The 19,246-nt window shown below is 35.8% G+C and overlaps 1 protein-coding gene across 11 annotated transcripts in view; it reads right to left on the reverse strand.

The window, feature by feature from the left end:
• The window catches only part of TRDN (triadin), a 224,831-nt gene that overhangs the window by 7,260 nt on the left and 198,325 nt on the right, over window positions 1-19,246 (reverse strand). For 10 of the 11 annotated variants that reach the window (XM_084203676.1, XM_084203675.1, XM_084203680.1 and 7 more), the window contains 8 exons: window positions 18,078-18,122; window positions 17,353-17,370; window positions 15,687-15,734; window positions 14,790-14,810; window positions 10,588-10,614; window positions 9,498-9,533; window positions 9,257-9,301; window positions 8,298-8,333 (listed from right to left, as the gene is read on the reverse strand). In XM_084203676.1, the coding sequence (XP_084059802.1) occupies window positions 8,298-8,333; window positions 9,257-9,301; window positions 9,498-9,533; window positions 10,588-10,614; window positions 14,790-14,810; window positions 15,687-15,734; window positions 17,353-17,370; window positions 18,078-18,122 (276 nt within the window). The remainder of the gene's footprint in view (window positions 1-8,297; window positions 8,334-9,256; window positions 9,302-9,497; window positions 9,534-10,587; window positions 10,615-14,789; window positions 14,811-15,686; window positions 15,735-17,352; window positions 17,371-18,077; window positions 18,123-19,246) is intronic. The other variant, XM_084203679.1, reaches the window with a different exon arrangement.

Consider the following 19,246-nt stretch of genomic DNA (forward strand, 5'->3'; position numbering starts at 1 on the left):
GTCAAAGTCAGTGCTCTTTTTGAAACATAACAACAAAGCTCAGTGAATGTGATCTCTATTCTAAGAAAACCAATCTTGCAATAGAAGGTGAAATTTATTATTTCTGTCTTTTAACTTGAGTGTGATAGATTACATCTAACAACCATTTAAGGATTTAAGGAAAAAAAATTGTATTTCATGAACTGGCTCTTGCCTTGTCTAGTAAGAAGGCTCAGTGGATAAGCTGTATATTTATGGAATATTGTTCCATTCCATGTTATGGTCACTGCACACAAACCACGTAATTCTCCCGTAAATGTGTGAACATCCCCAAAGTGACATTCCCCCAAGAGTCATTAAAAGAATTCTTTTTGTTAGACAGTAAAACCATGCAAGATGTAACAGTGCAACACGTATGTGGTAATGCAGACATTTCCAACAAAGCATAGCAATAATCAGAGCACACAGGCTTTACAATTTTGCTAGCATTGAATTTTCAAAGGAGTCCAGTACTGGCATGATTTGTTTAATTACTGAAACATAGGAGCAAATGGGTGAATCATTCAAAAAATTATTTATAAGAGGGACCAGAGCTTATGGAATTTTTTCACAGTACAACAGTAATAGTAATAGCACAGTGGTTTTGGTGGGCAGCAAAATTGAATTGGATTCTCTTGCTATTGCTCAATAAACACTGACAGTGTCATGGTAGGACACACTGTGTGCTGGACATGAAATTTAGGCATGTTGACATGACATTGTCTCTTATTTTCATTGTCAACTTATTCCTATGTTCAGTACCTTCATCTAATGTAATTTCAACATATCACAAGAAAATAATTGTTTTTAAATAACTGTTATTCACACTTAAAGGTTGGTTTAAATTTTAAATACAAACACATTTATGTGCACAAAAAAGGAAAAACCACAGAAGAAGGAATAAACAATCAGGGATCTTTTTACATTAATAAGAATGGATACCAAGTAACTAGATGTTAATACAATATATTTATTTTGCTGTAAAGGCATGGGACAGAGAAAGGAGGGGAGGAGAGGAGAAGAGAAGGGAGAGGAGGGAAACAGTATATGATAAGGCAGTTAAGCAGCAAATGAAAGGGAAGTTGGTGTTTGAATGATGAAAGTGATTTCTTCATTTCAGTTATCATTCCAACTGAAGTCTTTATTAAATACAGGTTTGGGGGATTTTTGTATTTTATGTAGTGTTACGTTCACACACTTGTCTTCCTCAATAACAACTCCTCTGCTGGGAACAGCAGGACTTCTTTTATGACAATAAAAACCCAGTAAAGAGACAGTGCTGAACCGTCCGATAAGCTTGAAGTGCTGGCAAACCCTGGTAGAACCAAATTCACCCCGCTTAACGACAGGCACTGGAGGCACTACCCTCTGGATTGAGCTCTAGCCATATGACACAGAGCTGGGAGGCAATTCAGATTCTGAAGGGATGAGTAACCCTTCAGAGGAGGAGTTCCTCTCTGATTTACCATGGAGAAAATAGGCTCTTTCCCAAGTGTTCAAGATTAGAAAAGATCCGATCTGTGCCTGTGTGCTACTTACAATGAAAAATTGAGCTAAATTAGAATGTTTTCTTCACCCTGAATTTGCACAGTTCTGGGAATAAGGAAAGATAGGAAGAAACTGTAGGAGCTCAATAGGCTGTCTTAAAATATTTCACAACATCTGCTGCCACTGATTTAAAAATTGTATCTCATAATTAGGATTTTTCCACTGGATTTCACTATACTGATGATAGTCTGGAAACATGAACTCACTCCAATATCAGGAAGCCTGGTTTCAGCTGATAATTTTTTAAAAACAAAACCTATGCTGATGAAAAAATATGACAGCAATTACTTTCCTAAAGCTGAAGAGGGATTTGAAGAAATGGCCATTTATCTGAAACAAGGATAAATAATCTCTGACTCAGAAAACTGCTGAAGAGTTACATTTTGTATATAACTTTACTTCCACAAAGTATGTCATGGGAATACATAATATGTACTTTTTTCTCCTTCCTCACAGTGTAATTTAAGAAGATATGCCAGTCAAACTAAGGGCAAAGTGAACATAACAATTCTCCCTAAGATACTAGACATTTATGGCAAAGTTTTTCAGAGACTTATACAGATATATTTTTGCTTCATTTGTCGTGAAATAAATTTCATATATATTTGCAAGTGTTTGGAGCCTTTAAGTTTAGTTTTTAAAAAATGTTTTGACCCAGTTAAGGGGAAAAGAATGAACTCATTGTTAAACAGGCATAAATAACATTACTAATTTGATTCATTTTTCAAATTTAAGCAAAACAGCTTCTCTCTACTGGACATAAACCAGTGTGCTAAATAATAAATTTTTTCATTGTCTTTTGTCTTTTCCCATAGGCTTGTATATTTAGTTTCCCCAATCTGTCCTGCATTTATAGAAAACATAGGTCTTTCTTTAATAATTTGCTAGATAAATAAATTTTGGGATTAACATAAGAAGGAATAAATTAATGAGTTAATTGTAAAAAACCACAGCTTTTGATTACTTTGTGCATTTAAAAAATTTACTTCTCCTCCAGTTAATTTTTTTTTTTCAAATGTCCTTTATTTCCGGGATTGCTCTCTGTGAGTTTCCCTTAGTGTATTCCCTGGTAGATCTTTTTTCATCCTCTTTTGATATAGAAAACCACTCCAAGCTCGTGGGGCACATTATCAAGTGTAATGGGAGAGGTCAAATAATGTTCGTGGACCAAGACTTAGGGTGGACTTCAGCCACTTTGAGCAGGATTTAGGTTGAGTACCAGTGCCCACATTTGAAGTCATGTTCATCAAGCAGGTCTTCAATGACACCAGGAAATATCTCTCCACTGTAAACTGCAGAGCTCTCCAAATACTACTAAACTTAGTGCTGCATATGGATGAGCCCCATGAGCCATCTCCATACATTACTGGGTGTGCCTGGGAGCATAAAAATTAATCTACAATTATTTCACCCTGTAGCTGTTTTGAAGTATTTTACATAAAGAGGTTTCTGAAACAGAAAAAGACCTATCAAATAGATGTCTTGTTTATTAACCTCGGGTACCAATGACTCTTTGTGTTGATGGATCTGGAATTGTGCAAAATCGAGAGGAACAAGCAGCTTGCACTCCACCTACATTATTTTGTAACTCAGAAGCCCTAGTGCCCTCCTGGAAAACAGGAGCTGTAAAACTGAGGCTTTCCAGTTGAAGAGGGCTTTGAAAGAGCATCACTTTAACCCCTTAGAGACTGCACAATGACGACAATGGTATAAAGAAACTATCATTGTCTCTATAATTTTAAAAGCAAAGTACCTACTGCTGCATTTTGTCAAGGGCCTGATGAAGGGGCTTGGTTGTACTCAAAACATGTCTGCCAGATAGGAACTGAGATTCAATCTCAGCAATCCTCAATTTTAAATAAATCTAGACAATAAATAAACTCAAGGTAAGGCAATTAAATTACCAAATAAAGCCCAAAGTAAAAAAGATTAATTCAGAGCAAGGGATGGATGTTGAAGAATCTCCTGTGGAAGAAACAACATGGACCCGAAGTGCTTGTAGATTCTCACTGTGAAGTTGTTTGGTTTTGAAAGATGAAGCTTAAAACTTTGGGCATTTAAGTAGAATCTCTGGAATTCATAATTTAAATTATAATCTCACTATGCTGAGAGGCTATTTATAAACTCATCATTAACATAAACCCCAATATTTGTTCTCCTTTTGGTGTGTCTGTACAGATTTTGAGTTTCAAAACTTATTGCAATCTATTAGAAAATTTCCAGTGACATTTAGTCAGTTTCAGGACAGATCCTAAAGTTTTCCTTTTACCTAGTTACTAAAACATTACTGAAATTTCCCCGCTGGATGTCTTTTCTACATAGAAAAAATAAACAAGATTGATTCAAGGTAAATTAAAAAGAGATTAATTAGTCCATATAAAATGCTGTGTAGATGCTCATGCTCAGAATGAAAGCAGCCTCAGTGAAAATTCCACAGTAGGTTAAACTAAATTAAATCAAGGTCACCTTAGTTCTTAATAAGTGACCACTCCAGCATTTAGCATGGTTTAACTGTGCTCTTTAAACATATGCATCCTCTAAATGGGCAGTATTCCTCCATGTCTTCAGTTAGACAAGTCTGATGAGATTTAGTCTCCAAGTATTTGCTTGAAAGTCAACTTCAGGATAATGGAATGACTAATAGCAAGTTGCTGGAAGGCCTACATATACAGGCTTGGTCCTCACAATTCTGACCAACATGAAATGTTAGGACATTCCTGTATATCCACAGAATAGAGGATGTTCTACATGGACTCTCCTGCAAGCAGCCTTAGTGCACAGTTCTTCCTGCTCTAATGCTAAATTCTCATACTGGATTGTGATGAAAATCTTAATGAGAATAACCTACAGAGACACAGGTCTTGTAAAAAACATCTTTTACAAGAAATTCTGAAACTTCTCAGAGTGTCAGCTCCTTTCAATGATATTCTAGCAGACAGCAGACTTTCTTATATCCAGAAAACAACATAAATATTAGTGATTTATTGCTCAATTCTGGTGAGAAAATTCTAGTCATGTCTACAAGTCTGCAAGTTCATGCAGCTGAAGAAACTGCTGAGAGTACATCAGAACCATCATACATCTGAGACACAGAGTCGTTCAATGCTCCTGTATTATAGAATATTACCAGTTTGTGCTTAATGAATTTGACAAAACTTGCTACTTCAGAACAATGAAAAAGGTCATGTTTTACTCCAAAGTCTTCAAATGCTCCAGAACCAAGGAAAAAAAAATGAACCCGTCTTACGCTCTTTCAAAATAATTATATATGGGAAAAATCTCACACATTGCACTGCTGGCAAGTTTACGTTCTCTCAGCACTGACGAAACCTCCTTCATAGTCTCCCAAATGGCTGTCATATCAAATAAAACTTTCTGCTTTTGCAGACTTGGAAATCATCTTTGGAAAATATATTACTACACAGAAAGTGCAAAGCACTGAAACAACCTCAGTAATAAACCAATTCCCACATGCTTTTAAGACATGTAATGAATTCACCCCCTGCAGTTGTTGAGGTTTTCATGGGGTGATTAATATGTGGCATTGAATATATATTGATAGTATGCTAAAGTGATTGCTCTTTATGCTAGAAAATATTTGAGAATAGGTATTGTATTTGAGAATCTTTATCATTGCAGAGGTACATGAAAAATCTAGCTGAGGTGCTTTTCCTTCCATAAAAGTTCTTGCATAGTATGTTCATATAAAGAGCGTTCCAACTCTGCTTAATGTTAATTTCAGTTTTCACAGAAGTACAAGTCCTTTAACTAAACAGTAAGTATAACAGTTCATCAAATAAAGTTTCAAACCTCTAATAATGTATGAAGGTAGATGCACAAATTATGTAAGTCTATTTATGACACATATACAAGGGAGTTTTCATGACTGGTTTGGTTTCACTTGACCTTGAGAGTAATCCACACTTTATTCTAATTAAAAAAAAACCAAACCAAACATGTGGGAATAGTGTCAGTTTAATGAATTCTCACTTTTCATGCTCTTGCAACACAGCCTCTCTTTATTTCTGCCACATTTGCACATCTGTGGGCAGTAAAAACGTCAACCCCTTCAACCCACTGTATTATAAATGCAATATACATTAGTTCCAGAGTTTTCATTCAAGAGGGTAGTTGGAAGGTAATTAGGATAAATATAATGAACTTTTGATCAATTTAGATTTTTTTTCTCTGATGTTAGCCTTGAAAAAAAAATCCAACATGTATAAGTGTACAGCTGTTCATATAAAGATTATGGTAGGTAATCCTCACTAGAGAGCTGAATTTTTACTCTCCTTAAATTTCATTCCAAGAGTCAAAAAACTGCTTCTGTGTGCTTCCAAATACATTTGTTATAAGATAGAAATAAAAATAAAGTTCCAAGAATTCCCTTTTTTTTGCTGTTGGTAAATTTCAGCCTCAGTACAGATGTCAACTATGACATTTAGGGGAAGAAAAAGAAGAGGAAAACATTCTAATTAATTGCTTGCAGATCTACAGGAGAGTGAAATTTAATGTCTACTGCACATTGCACCATTATTTATAAAAGGTACAGTAATGCTTAAAATTCTGTTCAAATGTGGCCCATTCGAAAATTGCAGCTATATACAGCTTTTAGAATTGCTTAATCTTCTTTATCTGATTGCTTTTTAATATCAGGGAAAGGTTGAAGAGTTTTGAGCAAAATCTAAGAACATGGGAATCTATTCAGCTTTTGAAGGCCAAATGAAGACTTACTATTTAAAGTTTTAGATTAGCTCAGAATATGTAAATCTTTTTCTGCTTTAATTTATCAGAAAAATAAAATTAGTATTCAGTGAAGTGGGGAAAAAGCACTGTCTTAATCTGCAAACAGAACATGCAAAAGTTATCAAGTTCCAATTCAAGTATACATGACCTAGGACTTGGTCTAAACTTTTAAATTCTCAATTTGAGCATATACCTAAAACCAACATCCAAAAGAGTAACTTTGAAGTCCTTCTGGAAACCTTTCATTCATTGTCTGAAAACTAAGTATTCTTTTTGATGGACAATGAATATTTTAAAAACACTTAGATAGTAAATTCTGTTTGCAAAACCAGTTATGAAGAACTGATTTTGCACAGAGCTGCTTATGATCTGAGAAACATCCAGCCGAGAATAATTGCCCAGTGATAATGTACAGCTAAATTAAACAATCATCATAAGTAATGTAAATGAAAGTCACAGAAACACAGTTTTTGAATTATGTAAACTTAATAGGAGGGTGGTGGGCAAGAGAAAGTCCAGTGAGAGAAAATTTTTAGTACATTTTTGTTTTACACTAAATTTGAGATTTTGATGCATAGGAGAATTCTTTTCTCTCCTGGCAAAATTTTTGGTTTAATGTACTGGTTTTGTATTATGATTAACTTATCCTGATCTATAAAAAAATCTGTGTTATTAAAGAGCAATAAATTTTTGACAACATGTATTCTACCTTCTGTATCTGTCAGTTGATAACATAATAATCAAGAGGAATAAAATCAATATCTTATCTATTTCTTATCTATGTCTATATCTATATCTTATCTATGTCTATATCTATATCTATGGACTCCCTATCTCTGTGTTCCTGACTAAAGAAAATAAGATGAAAAAAAGTAAAACTGTTCTTTTTTGTAGATTTAGTTGCCCATATAAACAAAGTGAGCCATGTGTACAAATACTTTTGTATAGTACATATGGTAACCAATCCAAGTTTTCTTTAGCACTTAATTTGTACTCTCTCTTCCTTGAAAACAGATTGTTCTGCACTTGTTTTATACTTAGGTATCTTTTTTATTTTTCTATGATTTAAGGTTTCTACATTTGGATAAACAGATATTTCTAAATAAATATATACATATAACTGCACATATGTCACACATTTTATATCATGATTGTAGGACTCTAAATCATTCTACTTACAGTAAAGAAGTCAAAAAGCATATGCAACAAAATAGTGTGGATACTTAGAAGAGAAATACTTTCCTCAGTAGGTTAAAACTGCAAAGTTGCATTAGGAGGAACCGTATTCATATGTAGCTCATATTTTCTGTGTAAACCAGTTAGATGTCAGGTGAGATTAAAGACTTTGATGCTTGTCTGTCATGAATTAATGCAGTTCCACTAATGTCATAGTTGTTAATTTAATTTATACTAGTCAAGAATCTGGAACATATATTTCCTTTTGCTGTAAATTAGTAAAAACATGATTACACAATGGAGGGAGATTTTCTTCTGAGATGCCCATCTTTATTCACCATTTTTACTGGAGTGGAGTGGGGGCAGAATGTGATGGAGACAATATTTAAAATATTCTTATTAATGTGCAAGAAATATTCTCATTAATGTGAGAGAAAACAAATTGAACATGTTTCTCCCTATATGACTTTGTTATGGAAAAGACTTTCTATGAGGAGAAAATATTAGTTTTAAATACTGCACTGCCATATTAATTACAGACCTCTTGTTTTATAAGGTAATCAGATGGATATATGTTTAAAAATTTAGAAAGGTGGTAAAGCAATACCATTTCAGCAATTCAGTCTTCACAAGAACAAGATTTATGGATTTCATTTGCCTGGCTTGTCTCACATCTTGTTTCATAGACTTGAATTAGAAATGCGAAAATGTGCGATCTCCCTTAAAAAAAACCAAAACCACCCAAACCAAGGCGAACAACAAACCACAATTTTCCTGAATCCTTTACAATAAAGAAAAAAATCATGTACCTGATGTCAGGTTTTGATGTCTTGGATCTTCTTTTACTGGTGGGACACATTAAAAAAACATAGATAATAAATTAATCTACAGATCAAAATACTGAAATAAATTTCAATAAGGAACATATTTGTTTCTTGGAATCATCTCTCAGACAAGAATTTCTATAAACCATATTTTTTTTAAAGCCTGACTCTCCGAGTAAATAATTTAAACAGACACATTTTCTGTCCAGTATAACCATATAAGCAAACTGCTTCTAGACAGTAGTTTGGTGAAATGGCACCAGTGCTACTGCTATCCTTTGAGGTCTGTGATTACAATGTGCAAATTTTATGTGCAAGTTATTGCATTTAACCAATATAGAGAAGATATTTATGTCCTCAATCATTTACCTAATAAAATATTGTAATTTATTGATATTAATTATTTTTAGAGGTGTAACAGAAAGCATTTCTCTATTTGCATATTACTGTGAGGAAATAATCAAAGCAGTGCTGTGACCAAGAAGTTAGCCAGAATATGGGTGATCATGAAGTCTGTCTTATGTATAAAAAAGGGCTTCTTGTGTAGTTATTGTGTTTTAGTGGAGTTATTTTATGGAATGATGCTGGTGACCTAAGGCACCAGGCAAGCTGTGGAGATGAACTTTGCACTACCTCAGTAGGGAGCATAGGAGCAGATGCTGATCCTGGGCTGCAGTGCTGGGGGCTGGCCAGGTCCCTGCTGTGCCAGCCAGGGAGGGTCACAGGCAGGGCACCACTGCAGCCAGACTGGATGTGCTGATGTAGTCCTTGATACCCACACGCAAGGGAGGCGCCAGACAATCAATTACTGGGGATTTATGTACAATTCCATCATTTTGGTTTACTTGCATGTATGTAGAAAGACTAAAAAAGCTCCTCTTTCTAATCCCATAAAATCCCCCAAACCTGAATTTTTATTGCTGAGATTTTCATCCCTTTATTACCTTTAGTTTTTTCATCTTTCAGCTGTTTCTTCGTTGTTGTTTTTTCTACAAAGAAAACGTAGCACAGTTAAAGATAGATAAACTGACTGTTGAACAGATTTTAGCTAGAATTTTCAAGTAAAATTCTTTGAGAATTAACACAGATATTTTAGGGGTTGTCTCAAACATGCACATTTGCAATCTCATCCTATTTTTATTGCGATCTTCTACATATATGTGAACACATAGAATAAATTCCTACCTTCTTTTTCCTTAATTGTCTTGGGTTTTTTTGTGGCTAGAAAGATTTGAAAAGAAATAACATTAAGTGACAGGCATCAGAAATACAGGGCTTTTACAGTAAGTACATTGTGCAAAGATTGTCTCGCTGGTAATTTCCCTGGAAGAATTACTGTGGTAAATGTGTCTCATGGCATGTTTACAACGTCTGTAATATTGCAACAGTCCCTGCTACACTTAGCGGCACTAGCAGTTTTGGTTTTTGTAGAGTGGTTAGAAATTGTTTGAATATTGCTGGTTGCAGGGTAGTTTAGAAAATCCTGATAAAGACTTTAGCACTTGAATTCTGCAATTCCCTAACTACTGCCAGATGTACCTATTTGTTTGTTGCCAAAATACACCAGGGAAGGACTTTGCCTATTGCTTGCTTCTTACTCTCTTTCCCAGAGTGATCTCAAACATGTGAAAGAAATAAACAAACAAAAATCCCCAGGATATGGAACTTGATGGACCTTTTGAACTGCCATATGTGATCATTCAGGAGTCCTGCAGCAATAGAGTGTGATTTATTTTATTGGGGGGTGTTTTTCCTTGTCTACATTCACATAGAGCATGTGCTGTTTCCTTTTCTGCACCCTTTTTCCCCAGCTGCAAAAGCATTTGGTCTGTGACTCCATTCAAGGCAGATTGAAATTAAGCAAAGTATATCACCTCAGGCACCTAAGCCCTTTTCAGTATTCCCTGTTGACTACAGCAGAAAAATAGCTGGCTGCCTTCAAATGGTTAATTTGCACTTTGCATCATCCAACCGGATGATGCATTGTAATAATGCTTTCTTCAGTGTCCTTGTGTCACTTGATTCACACCAGCTCTTTCAGTGAGGATCACCTGTGCCTAGCTCACCAACACATGCTGCAGAAGGTGGGCAGTGAAAATCACATAATCAGATGGAAAGGAGAGCCTATGGCAGGGACCTCTGTAGCTGCAGTGCTGTCACTTCACCCACGCTGCTTTACGTTATCACTGATCCTTACTGATGAGCAACCTGCATTAATCAACACTGGTATATTCATTAGTTTTTTCCATAAGGCAATGAAAAATGCAATGTTTACCTGATGTTGGGATTTCAGCTGTTGGCTCTCCAGGAAAATAACCAGTAATGAAGAGAAAGGGGTCAGGGAAGGGAAGGAAAAGAACAAGAATTTCAGTACTATGTTTTTTCAGGGCAAGCAACCATTTAAATTGATGATCTCTTTCATCTGCAACTTTTCTGCAGGGTATTAATTTACAAACAAATGTGCCTTAACAATGGGCGTGTATGTAGAATTTCACACTGAAAGCTAACAGTCTCACTCTTTGAAGTACTATAATCCAGCATACAAAGATTCCTGCAAATGCAAACACTGCGCCAACCAAAGCTTTCCAGCAAGCAAATATTTTTACAGACTCATTTTTAAGTGTGCCTTTAAGGTTATAGCTGACTATGCTATTTTCCAAAAAATGTATTCAGCTTAAGTGTTACCTCTCTTTTCTTATCATCCACACTTCCCATCCAAAGACTGACACTGACCTTGAATAGCTGGCATTGACCCCTTACTGTTTCTCCCACACTAGCAGTTTGACTTGCCTTTTAAGAATAAAATCTCTTGAGAGGTTTTGACTAAATCTTTCCACACCACCAAGCACAAGAGAAGCACATATTTCTGTGCTATTACAATACCCAAAATAATTGATGAAAATTGGTCAATCCAACAGAAAGAAATTCTCTGGTGTAAATCATCATCACTCATTTTAAATGAAAGAAATTAATTACATTGTCATTTTGAATCCAATAATTTTTACCCATCACTGCTTCATTAGTCCTAGTTTTATGTAAGAATACAATTTGAAAGAAAAAGCAAAGCCTCTTTTTTTAGAACTTAGAGTAGGACAAAAAAGGACTAAGATCACAAAGCATTTAAGGGTATTCCTTTGACTGAGCTATTTGTACTTTCTTCCTGCTGAGTTTTGGTTTCAGATGAACATGAGCTCACACCAAGGGGAAAATGTTTCAGTCAATGCTTTTTCCATGGAAAGACTGAGCAATTAAGCATCATTTTCCCTAACACATTCCAGGAAACTTTCACCCAAGTCTTGGCCCATAAGGAGACCTGTAAATGTCAGTGCTCAATGTTTAGGAACTACTGGCATTCAACAAAGGCCAGTTTTGCTGCTATTAAATGCTAACATACTAAAGTCCTTTAATATTTACCTTTCTGCTTATGATCTTGCTCATAGCTTCTTAAAGATGACACATTACTGACCCATGGAATAATTAATGTTTTTTTCATTTTTAGAAGAAAAAACTATGATTTTTTCCTGAGGTACTGAATCTAGGAAAGGGTTTCATGCTCTCACTCCTTAACTGAGGGAGCATGGATCTTCACAGATGAATTAGTTGTTGCCTCTTTAGCACAGGATTTGTGGGAGTTTTTTGGTGCTGTGCCTGGCACATCAAGATCAAACCGTGTGTTATTCTGGTGGAAAGTAAGCTGATGACAAGGCAAAGCAAAATTATTTGCTTTAACTTCCTAGACCAGTCACCTGTGCTAAGTGCTTAAAGTAAGAGAGGATGAATCCTGCTCTGAAAGACCTGCAGGAAAACAGGGATCTCTGAGGGACCTGGATGGACCCAGTTACCTGCATGTACCCTAATTTAGGATTAATTGATTTCCTTGGACAGTCAGGTACAGTAAGACTGTTGACCTCAAGGGCATTAGGTTTGACCCTCGGTTGTATGAAATATAAGGGCCATTTCCTATTCTCAATGCATCAACAAACTTCCACTTACTCTGAGAACATTGGGATACAAATTACCCCTATTATGGGGCTTTCTTTATAAACCTAAGTGGGAATATAATTTGCCAATTCTTAGGGTCTTTTTTAAATATCAGCCTGCATGTTCTTCCTCTTGACTGCAAACTACAGTTTGGCATTCCTGCAAGTGTAAGGTCTGCCACCAGTTTTGTTTTTTGTTCAAGGTAATGACTCACAACTTGTGAGTCTTCAGTCAGTATGCAGGAAGTTAATTCTGTTTCATGACACATTCAAGTTTGATGTACAGTCAATGGCTGTCAAAGACCCTCCTGTACAATAAAACAGAAAGAGTGGAAAATAAGATGGTTTACTAATTGCTTTCAAAATTGAGTGATTGGCTGTGTGGTGTATACCTGCCTGCCAGGTTAGATCATGGCAGCAAGCTACTACTATGAAATTGTCTGTGTCATTAATTTGGGTAGTTTTCAAACTCAGCCTTGTCTTTCTGTTTATACCTGCATTCCCTAATGATCCAATTTCTTTAGTAACTTAAACTACATTTTCTTTTACAATAAGACTGAACAAGATGAAATGTGTGAATTAAGTCAGCCCAGGATAAATATATTAATTTATTTTACATTCAACTGGACCTGAACTCCATAATCAGTGGGTATTTTGTGTCTATTGCTACATCTCATACTGAATTATATGATAGCTACGTTCATGCTATGGTTAGTACACCTGGCTAAGAAATACATGAAGCAAAGCTACAGAGACTTCTGTAAATAAAGAAGGCAGTGATCCAACTAAGTGCTCTCCTTTAAGTGGAGAAAATCAATTTAAAATAGACATCTCTGGTGTTTAAAATCTTAAACATGTTCTATTCAAGGATGGTTTACTCAAAAAGGGGCAGTGTATAGAGAATTACTTTTGTAAATGACCATAGGTCTTCTTGTTTCTGTTTTATTCCTTCCTTTTTCTTTTTTTTTTTTTCATTTTTCTAAAGGCACTGTTAACCTTTATAATCATTTCAAGCAGCAGAATATAAGCTCAAGAATGTGGTACCAACATCCCTCTGCAAAGGTCAAGGGAAAATATCCTGGCTATTCCTTATATTCACAATATACCAGGGTAATATAGCCCTCAATAAAAAAGCATTGTAGACAGTGATTTTTATGATGAAAGCATAAGGAATTAGTCACTTAAATCTGTGATGAGCCTCTACCAGTAGTGAGTACCATCACTGGGTCTCAGATAAATCACTGCAGAAGACACTACGTGTCAGTAAACAGATCCAGAGAAAACAATACTGAGCAAAAGTGAATAAGAAGAAGAATTAAATAGAGAAAATTTTCTTAAAATATTGTCAAAAATGGAAATAAGCCCATGTATACCTTCACAGAAAGTAATAATTTTGCGATAATAACTCAAAAATGGAACATTGCCAATCAGGGTTGAAGGAGATCCTTCAGTGTAAGCACATTAAATACCTTGTGCTCACACTTTCACTTTACATCTGGGGCTCAGACTAACACTCTTTTCCTACAGGTGTTTCAGAGCAGGATTCATCCTCTCTTACTTTAAGCACTTACCGCAGGTGACTGGTCTAGGAAGTTTAAGCAAATCATTTTGCTTTGCCTTGTCATCAGCTTACTTTCCACCAGAATAACACATGGTTTGGTCTTGATGTGCCAGGCACAGCACCAAAAGCCCCCACAGACCCTGTGCTAAAGAGGCAACAACTAATTCATCTGTGAAGGTCCATACTTCAGCATTTTCACAATTCAAAGCACACAGTACAAACACTGTCCTCCTGATTCTTGTCTGACCATGCTTTGCAGTATGTAATGCGCCACAATAAGCATAGATCCCAGTCTTCATCTGTTCAGAAGCCTTCCTTAAAAATGACCTTAAAAAGGACAGTATTCCATGACTTCAGAGGAAGATTTTGTGATGTGACAAATTCCCCTTGAATCCTCCTCAAACCTAATCTAAATTGGAAATATTTCTTTCTCTTATTTAATTTAATTTAGGGTTTTTTTATTAAAAGAAGCTTTTATTGGAACAAGACCAACAACGTGCTTAGTGAATTAATGATGCAAGTAATTTCCAAATGGAAAAAGAAATAAGGAAAAGGTTATCTAATTCAGTTATGCTACATGCTATTTTCTTGTTTTCAATAAACAGTATATTTACATAAATATAAATTGTACATCTACACTCATCTCATCTAAACCCACCAGAATATCAGTTTTGCTACCAGTGTAATTTACATTTTTTCTAGGTAGCAAAAATTGCAAACAGAGTTTGAATTTTGCACCTTCAAAATATTGCATTATAAATGTGCTTGATTTTGTTATGTTTGGCTGTCAGTAAGCAGACAGAATACAAGAGTATCTGCAGTATAAGCAAGAAAATAGCATTATCTAACACAAGAAAATTGCAAAAATGCAAATTTAGAGAACATGCATCTGAAAAGAAGGTTTATATTCCATAAGAAATAAGTCATTACACATACTTGCAGTGTTTTTTGGTTTGACTGGGAAGTAAAAAGAGGAAAGGAAAAATGGTCAAAACAGTCAGATTTGGCATAATATTGTTATGGCAGAGAATAGCTTTATTCGTTCTATATGTTTCCACATATCAAAAGATATTTTTACTAATCTCACAGTAATTAATAACAATCTAATAATGAATGATATTAGTAAGGGTGTTCTCAATTATGGACTGAAATTGTTTTGCTAGAGTTAAGGATGACTAATATTAACAATACAAATTTTAATTCTTCACTTATTTCCTTTCATGAAGAAGCATGGAGCAGTCATTTTTTAAACCCATGATGATAGTCCACAGTGAAACTGAACAATGCTCCTTCCTATAACAGCATCAATTTTGCTCTGTCATGTGCAAGTGCGACTGTGCATGAGCTGGGATATCAGAGACATTTACCACAGAATAAGGATGGTGCCAGATCAAGATCTCAATAATATATCATATGATAACTGCAATGGATGAAAATTTAAGTATTGCTCATCCTGGGAGGTTAACTTTTTGTGGAGTCCAAATAAAAGGCAGACCCCCACAAGTAATTAGCATAATGGAACCATTTAAAGTAAGCAGTTTCAGAAAGCAGTTCAAATTCTTTACTGACAGGTGCCTTTGACATCTATGGAATTACAGAGGCAGAAATTTGACCTTTGATGTGTACATATATATATATTTTAAAATGACAACCAGCATTACAAGTATGTCCTGTGCTGTTTAGTTTGTGGTACGGCATGTCAGGGCCATTCTATACATCAAAATACATCACAGGACAATGATTTTGACATTTGTCATATGCAATTGTATTTCAATATTTCTTTAAATAACATTTTCAAAACAAATATGCAAAATAAAATGCAGGAGTGCTTACCTGGTTTTGTAAGGGGAGCATCTTTTTCATGTCTGACTGCTTCATGCTCTAAACAAAAAACAACAGCATAACAAAATTGCCATAATGTTTCTCAGTTACATTTTGCACTTTATTTTTAAGTAAGAAGGATTGCATGTATGTTTTTCAGGATTAAACATTCCCCTTCTCTTGTTTCATGCTGTTATTTTGAAAAAGAAACCCACAAATTAATGGTTATTAAAAGATTATCTGCTGAGGGATCTGCCACAAAATAGCAAAGTTCATTAGTACTGCACAAAGCTTCACAAATATAGCTACTATTAATCTACTAAGAGTCATACATGTGTCTTAAGAAAGAAGTAAGTTAGTAGGTTCTTCTGTAATTTCTTAAATGTAATTTTAATCCATTTTCAATTTTTATTATTGGAAAGGAGAGTGCAGAGTAAACTCAGCAACCGTTCACTCAATCCTTTGTTCTTGATTCAGATACACTTGAGCAGAATTTCCAAAGTCTTAGACACATACTATTACATATGAATAAATTATATTTAGGTGTGGAAAATATATTTCATTCCCACATGCCTGTTTTCCTACCCCTCCTCCCATTCTTCTACTTCATAATTATTACTGAAAAAATTATAATTTATGTTATGTTACTGGAAATAGAAAAGTTGAAGCAGCTTTTTTTTTCAGATAGGTCTAAGAAACAAAAGTCAGACTTAGGAAAAACCCCACCACACAGATCTCATAGCACAGTAGCAGCTATGCAATGAAAACTGTGGCCAAAATACATTTTGTGGCTGTGGAATCAATGGACAGCTCTGCTGGCCTTGTTTCCAGGTGATGTTCCCACAGCTCAAGGACTGTGCATCACTTTCCTTTTGAGAAATGAGGACCCAAAAGCTGTAAAGTAGAAAGTGGTGAAAATGTGAATGGCCTCTGAAAAAAGGGGCAACATGCCTCAGCCTTTCTGCTACTCAGATGAATAATTGAACTCCTGGTAGCTGTGATTTCAGGTGGGGAGACAAGCTGAGAAATGCTGAGATGAAGACATCATACAGAATTTCAAATGGGAAATGCTTTTATGAAGCATGAATGAAAAATTGGTTCAGTGAAGAGTGATTCATTTCCCACATCTGGATTTTTTTTTGATAATTTAATTATTTGGGCAATTAATTGACAGTTTAAATTATCATTATTGTAGTTGGATCTGCATTCTGAAGGTGTGTGAAAGGTACAGAAAATCAATAAGCAGGCTGTGTGGTAAGTTAAGGTATTGACTCTCTTGAGTCCTTTTTGACTGAGAAGAATTCAGGATGCAGTTAATATTAATTTATATTTTTTTCTTTAACTTAGCAGGAGCATTTATTCAAGCCAGGTAGTTTTAATAGTGATTTTAAAAAGACTTTAATTCCTATGTGAATTTTTGTTGATGGGACTTTTGATATGGGAAGAGTAGAATGAATTCACTCCTGCTCTGAAGCAATTGGTTATGTCAAAAGGATTTTTAAATAGCAATGACAAGACAGTATGTTAAATGAAAGGAATGGGAGACATGGTGATAAAGACACTATAATTTTGAGCAAAACTAGAAATTGCCAAGGGCATGCTTCCTTATGTAAAAGTAGAAAAAGATACATCCAAAAATTTTACAGGAATTTTTCTGTTTAGGTTAAGAATAACATACTTGCTGGCTTTGCCTGGGCTACAGAAGACAAAAGAGATAAAATTGTAATAGTTAGATACAGATAGAAGAAAAAATAAACTCTTTTTTCCCCCTTTCTTTTTAGTGTTCAAGCATTTTATCGGAGTCAGTTCTCACTTGTTCTTAGCTTCTCCTACTTCTGCAGGGATGCACAGCATTCAAAGTTTTGTGTTGACTGCCAGTGATGATGAGAATGTTATAACTCCTTGGCTGACCCTTCACAGCTTCTAGAACACTCATTATTGCTTGATTATTTTTTTTTCCTGTCAGCATTACATTAAAAAAAGTATGAGGTCTTAATCACAGATAAGACCCAAAGATTGAGTTTAGTCCCAAAAACATTTTCTCCATAGGACTGATCCAAAGTCCCAATCCATCTGGTAATTTATCCTCATGTTTGGGATCTTTTCAGAGTTCTGATTTACAGCTACACCTCACTTCAATAGCCCAGTTCTGGCTAATGACAGGCTGGAACAAGCAGCCAAAGAGCTGAAAGACCTTGACCCGTCTTCATCATTGGAAAGACAATTCTTAATAGAACAGAAGCTGCAATTTCCACTCTGCTGGTTTGGCTTTGTGATCAGTTACATATTTCAAAACACTGTAAAAAATGTTGAAATGCAAACATACTGCACTAGATGAGTGCTGAATAGTGCTTAGTACCCCCCTCCCCCTCCATCAATCAGGGGAGAATCACTTATTCTTACCTGACTTCTCAGTAGGAGTTGTCTTCTGTTGTTTCATTTTCTCCTCTGTATCATGAAAGCAGCATTAAAATCACAATGTGTTAGCATAGGTTCATATAATTGGAAAAATATTTCTATAGGTGATATTATGCATCTGGTTCACAAGGACAAAATAAATGCATGTCTTCACCATCACTATACCATTATAGCACTGTAAAACAGCATGCAGGCATCATGAGTTCTGACTGCATGGTGAGATCATGTTCATGGAAAAAGTAAATTACTGGGCCTGATGGCTCAGCTGCTGGAAAACAGCCTCAAACCCTTCAGCATCTTTCAGGCAGGCACTCAGGAGGAAGCCATCCTATTCCTGCATCCATTACACCTTCGCCAGCAGCGCCTTCCTGAGTGTCTAAGTCCAACAGCTTGGTATTAAACAACACTAAGAACTTCCAAATACCTTCTAGAACTTTAAAGACTGTCCAGCTACAAACATGGGTGGAGGTATGCACATGTGTCTACACTCTGAAGATGAAAAAGATATGGAGACACCCCAGCACGTCACAGGTCACAGAGGGACACGTGGGACAGCCTGAAATGCCAGTCCATACCACCAGCTACTGGGCAAGCTGACCTAGACCTAGCTGGACATCTTTCAGGGGACCTTGGAGCAGCCTTGAACTTCTGCTAATCTCATGGAAAACCTGCCCAAGCCCACATGCTCTTGAGCTGCATGTGGATTTGCTCAGCACAATTCTCAGATGATGTGGACCCACGTCGACATCGGCCACCAGACCTGAACTTCCTCTCCTCCAAGTAAATTGGTGGGATTACACTTTCTAATTAAGTGGGGTTTGTTTTTCCTTCCCAATGTCCCAGTCAGGTGTAAACTGGGGTGTTTATGTTCAGATTTCTGCTCTGCCCAGTTTGGTTGATTTTAAATTCACCCTGCCTCATCCTTTTATATCTCTACTCCATTTTATGTACTTTTCCAGAGTTGAATTCAAGCTCCCCTCATAAACTCTACCTTTCAACAATCACATACATTCCTAGATTCTTCTTAAATATGCTTAAGACACAGTCAGACTGTATTTGCCACTCTTGCTGAAAGCAGTTTACAGCCACTGCCTCTGGCCCCTTCCTTTCCACTAAGACTTCTGGAAGGCATCAGATCAAGGATGGCAATGACT

Source organism: Fringilla coelebs (genome assembly GCF_963513975.1).
Source record: "Fringilla coelebs genome assembly, chromosome: 3".
Lineage (NCBI taxonomy): Eukaryota > Metazoa > Chordata > Aves > Passeriformes > Fringillidae > Fringilla > Fringilla coelebs.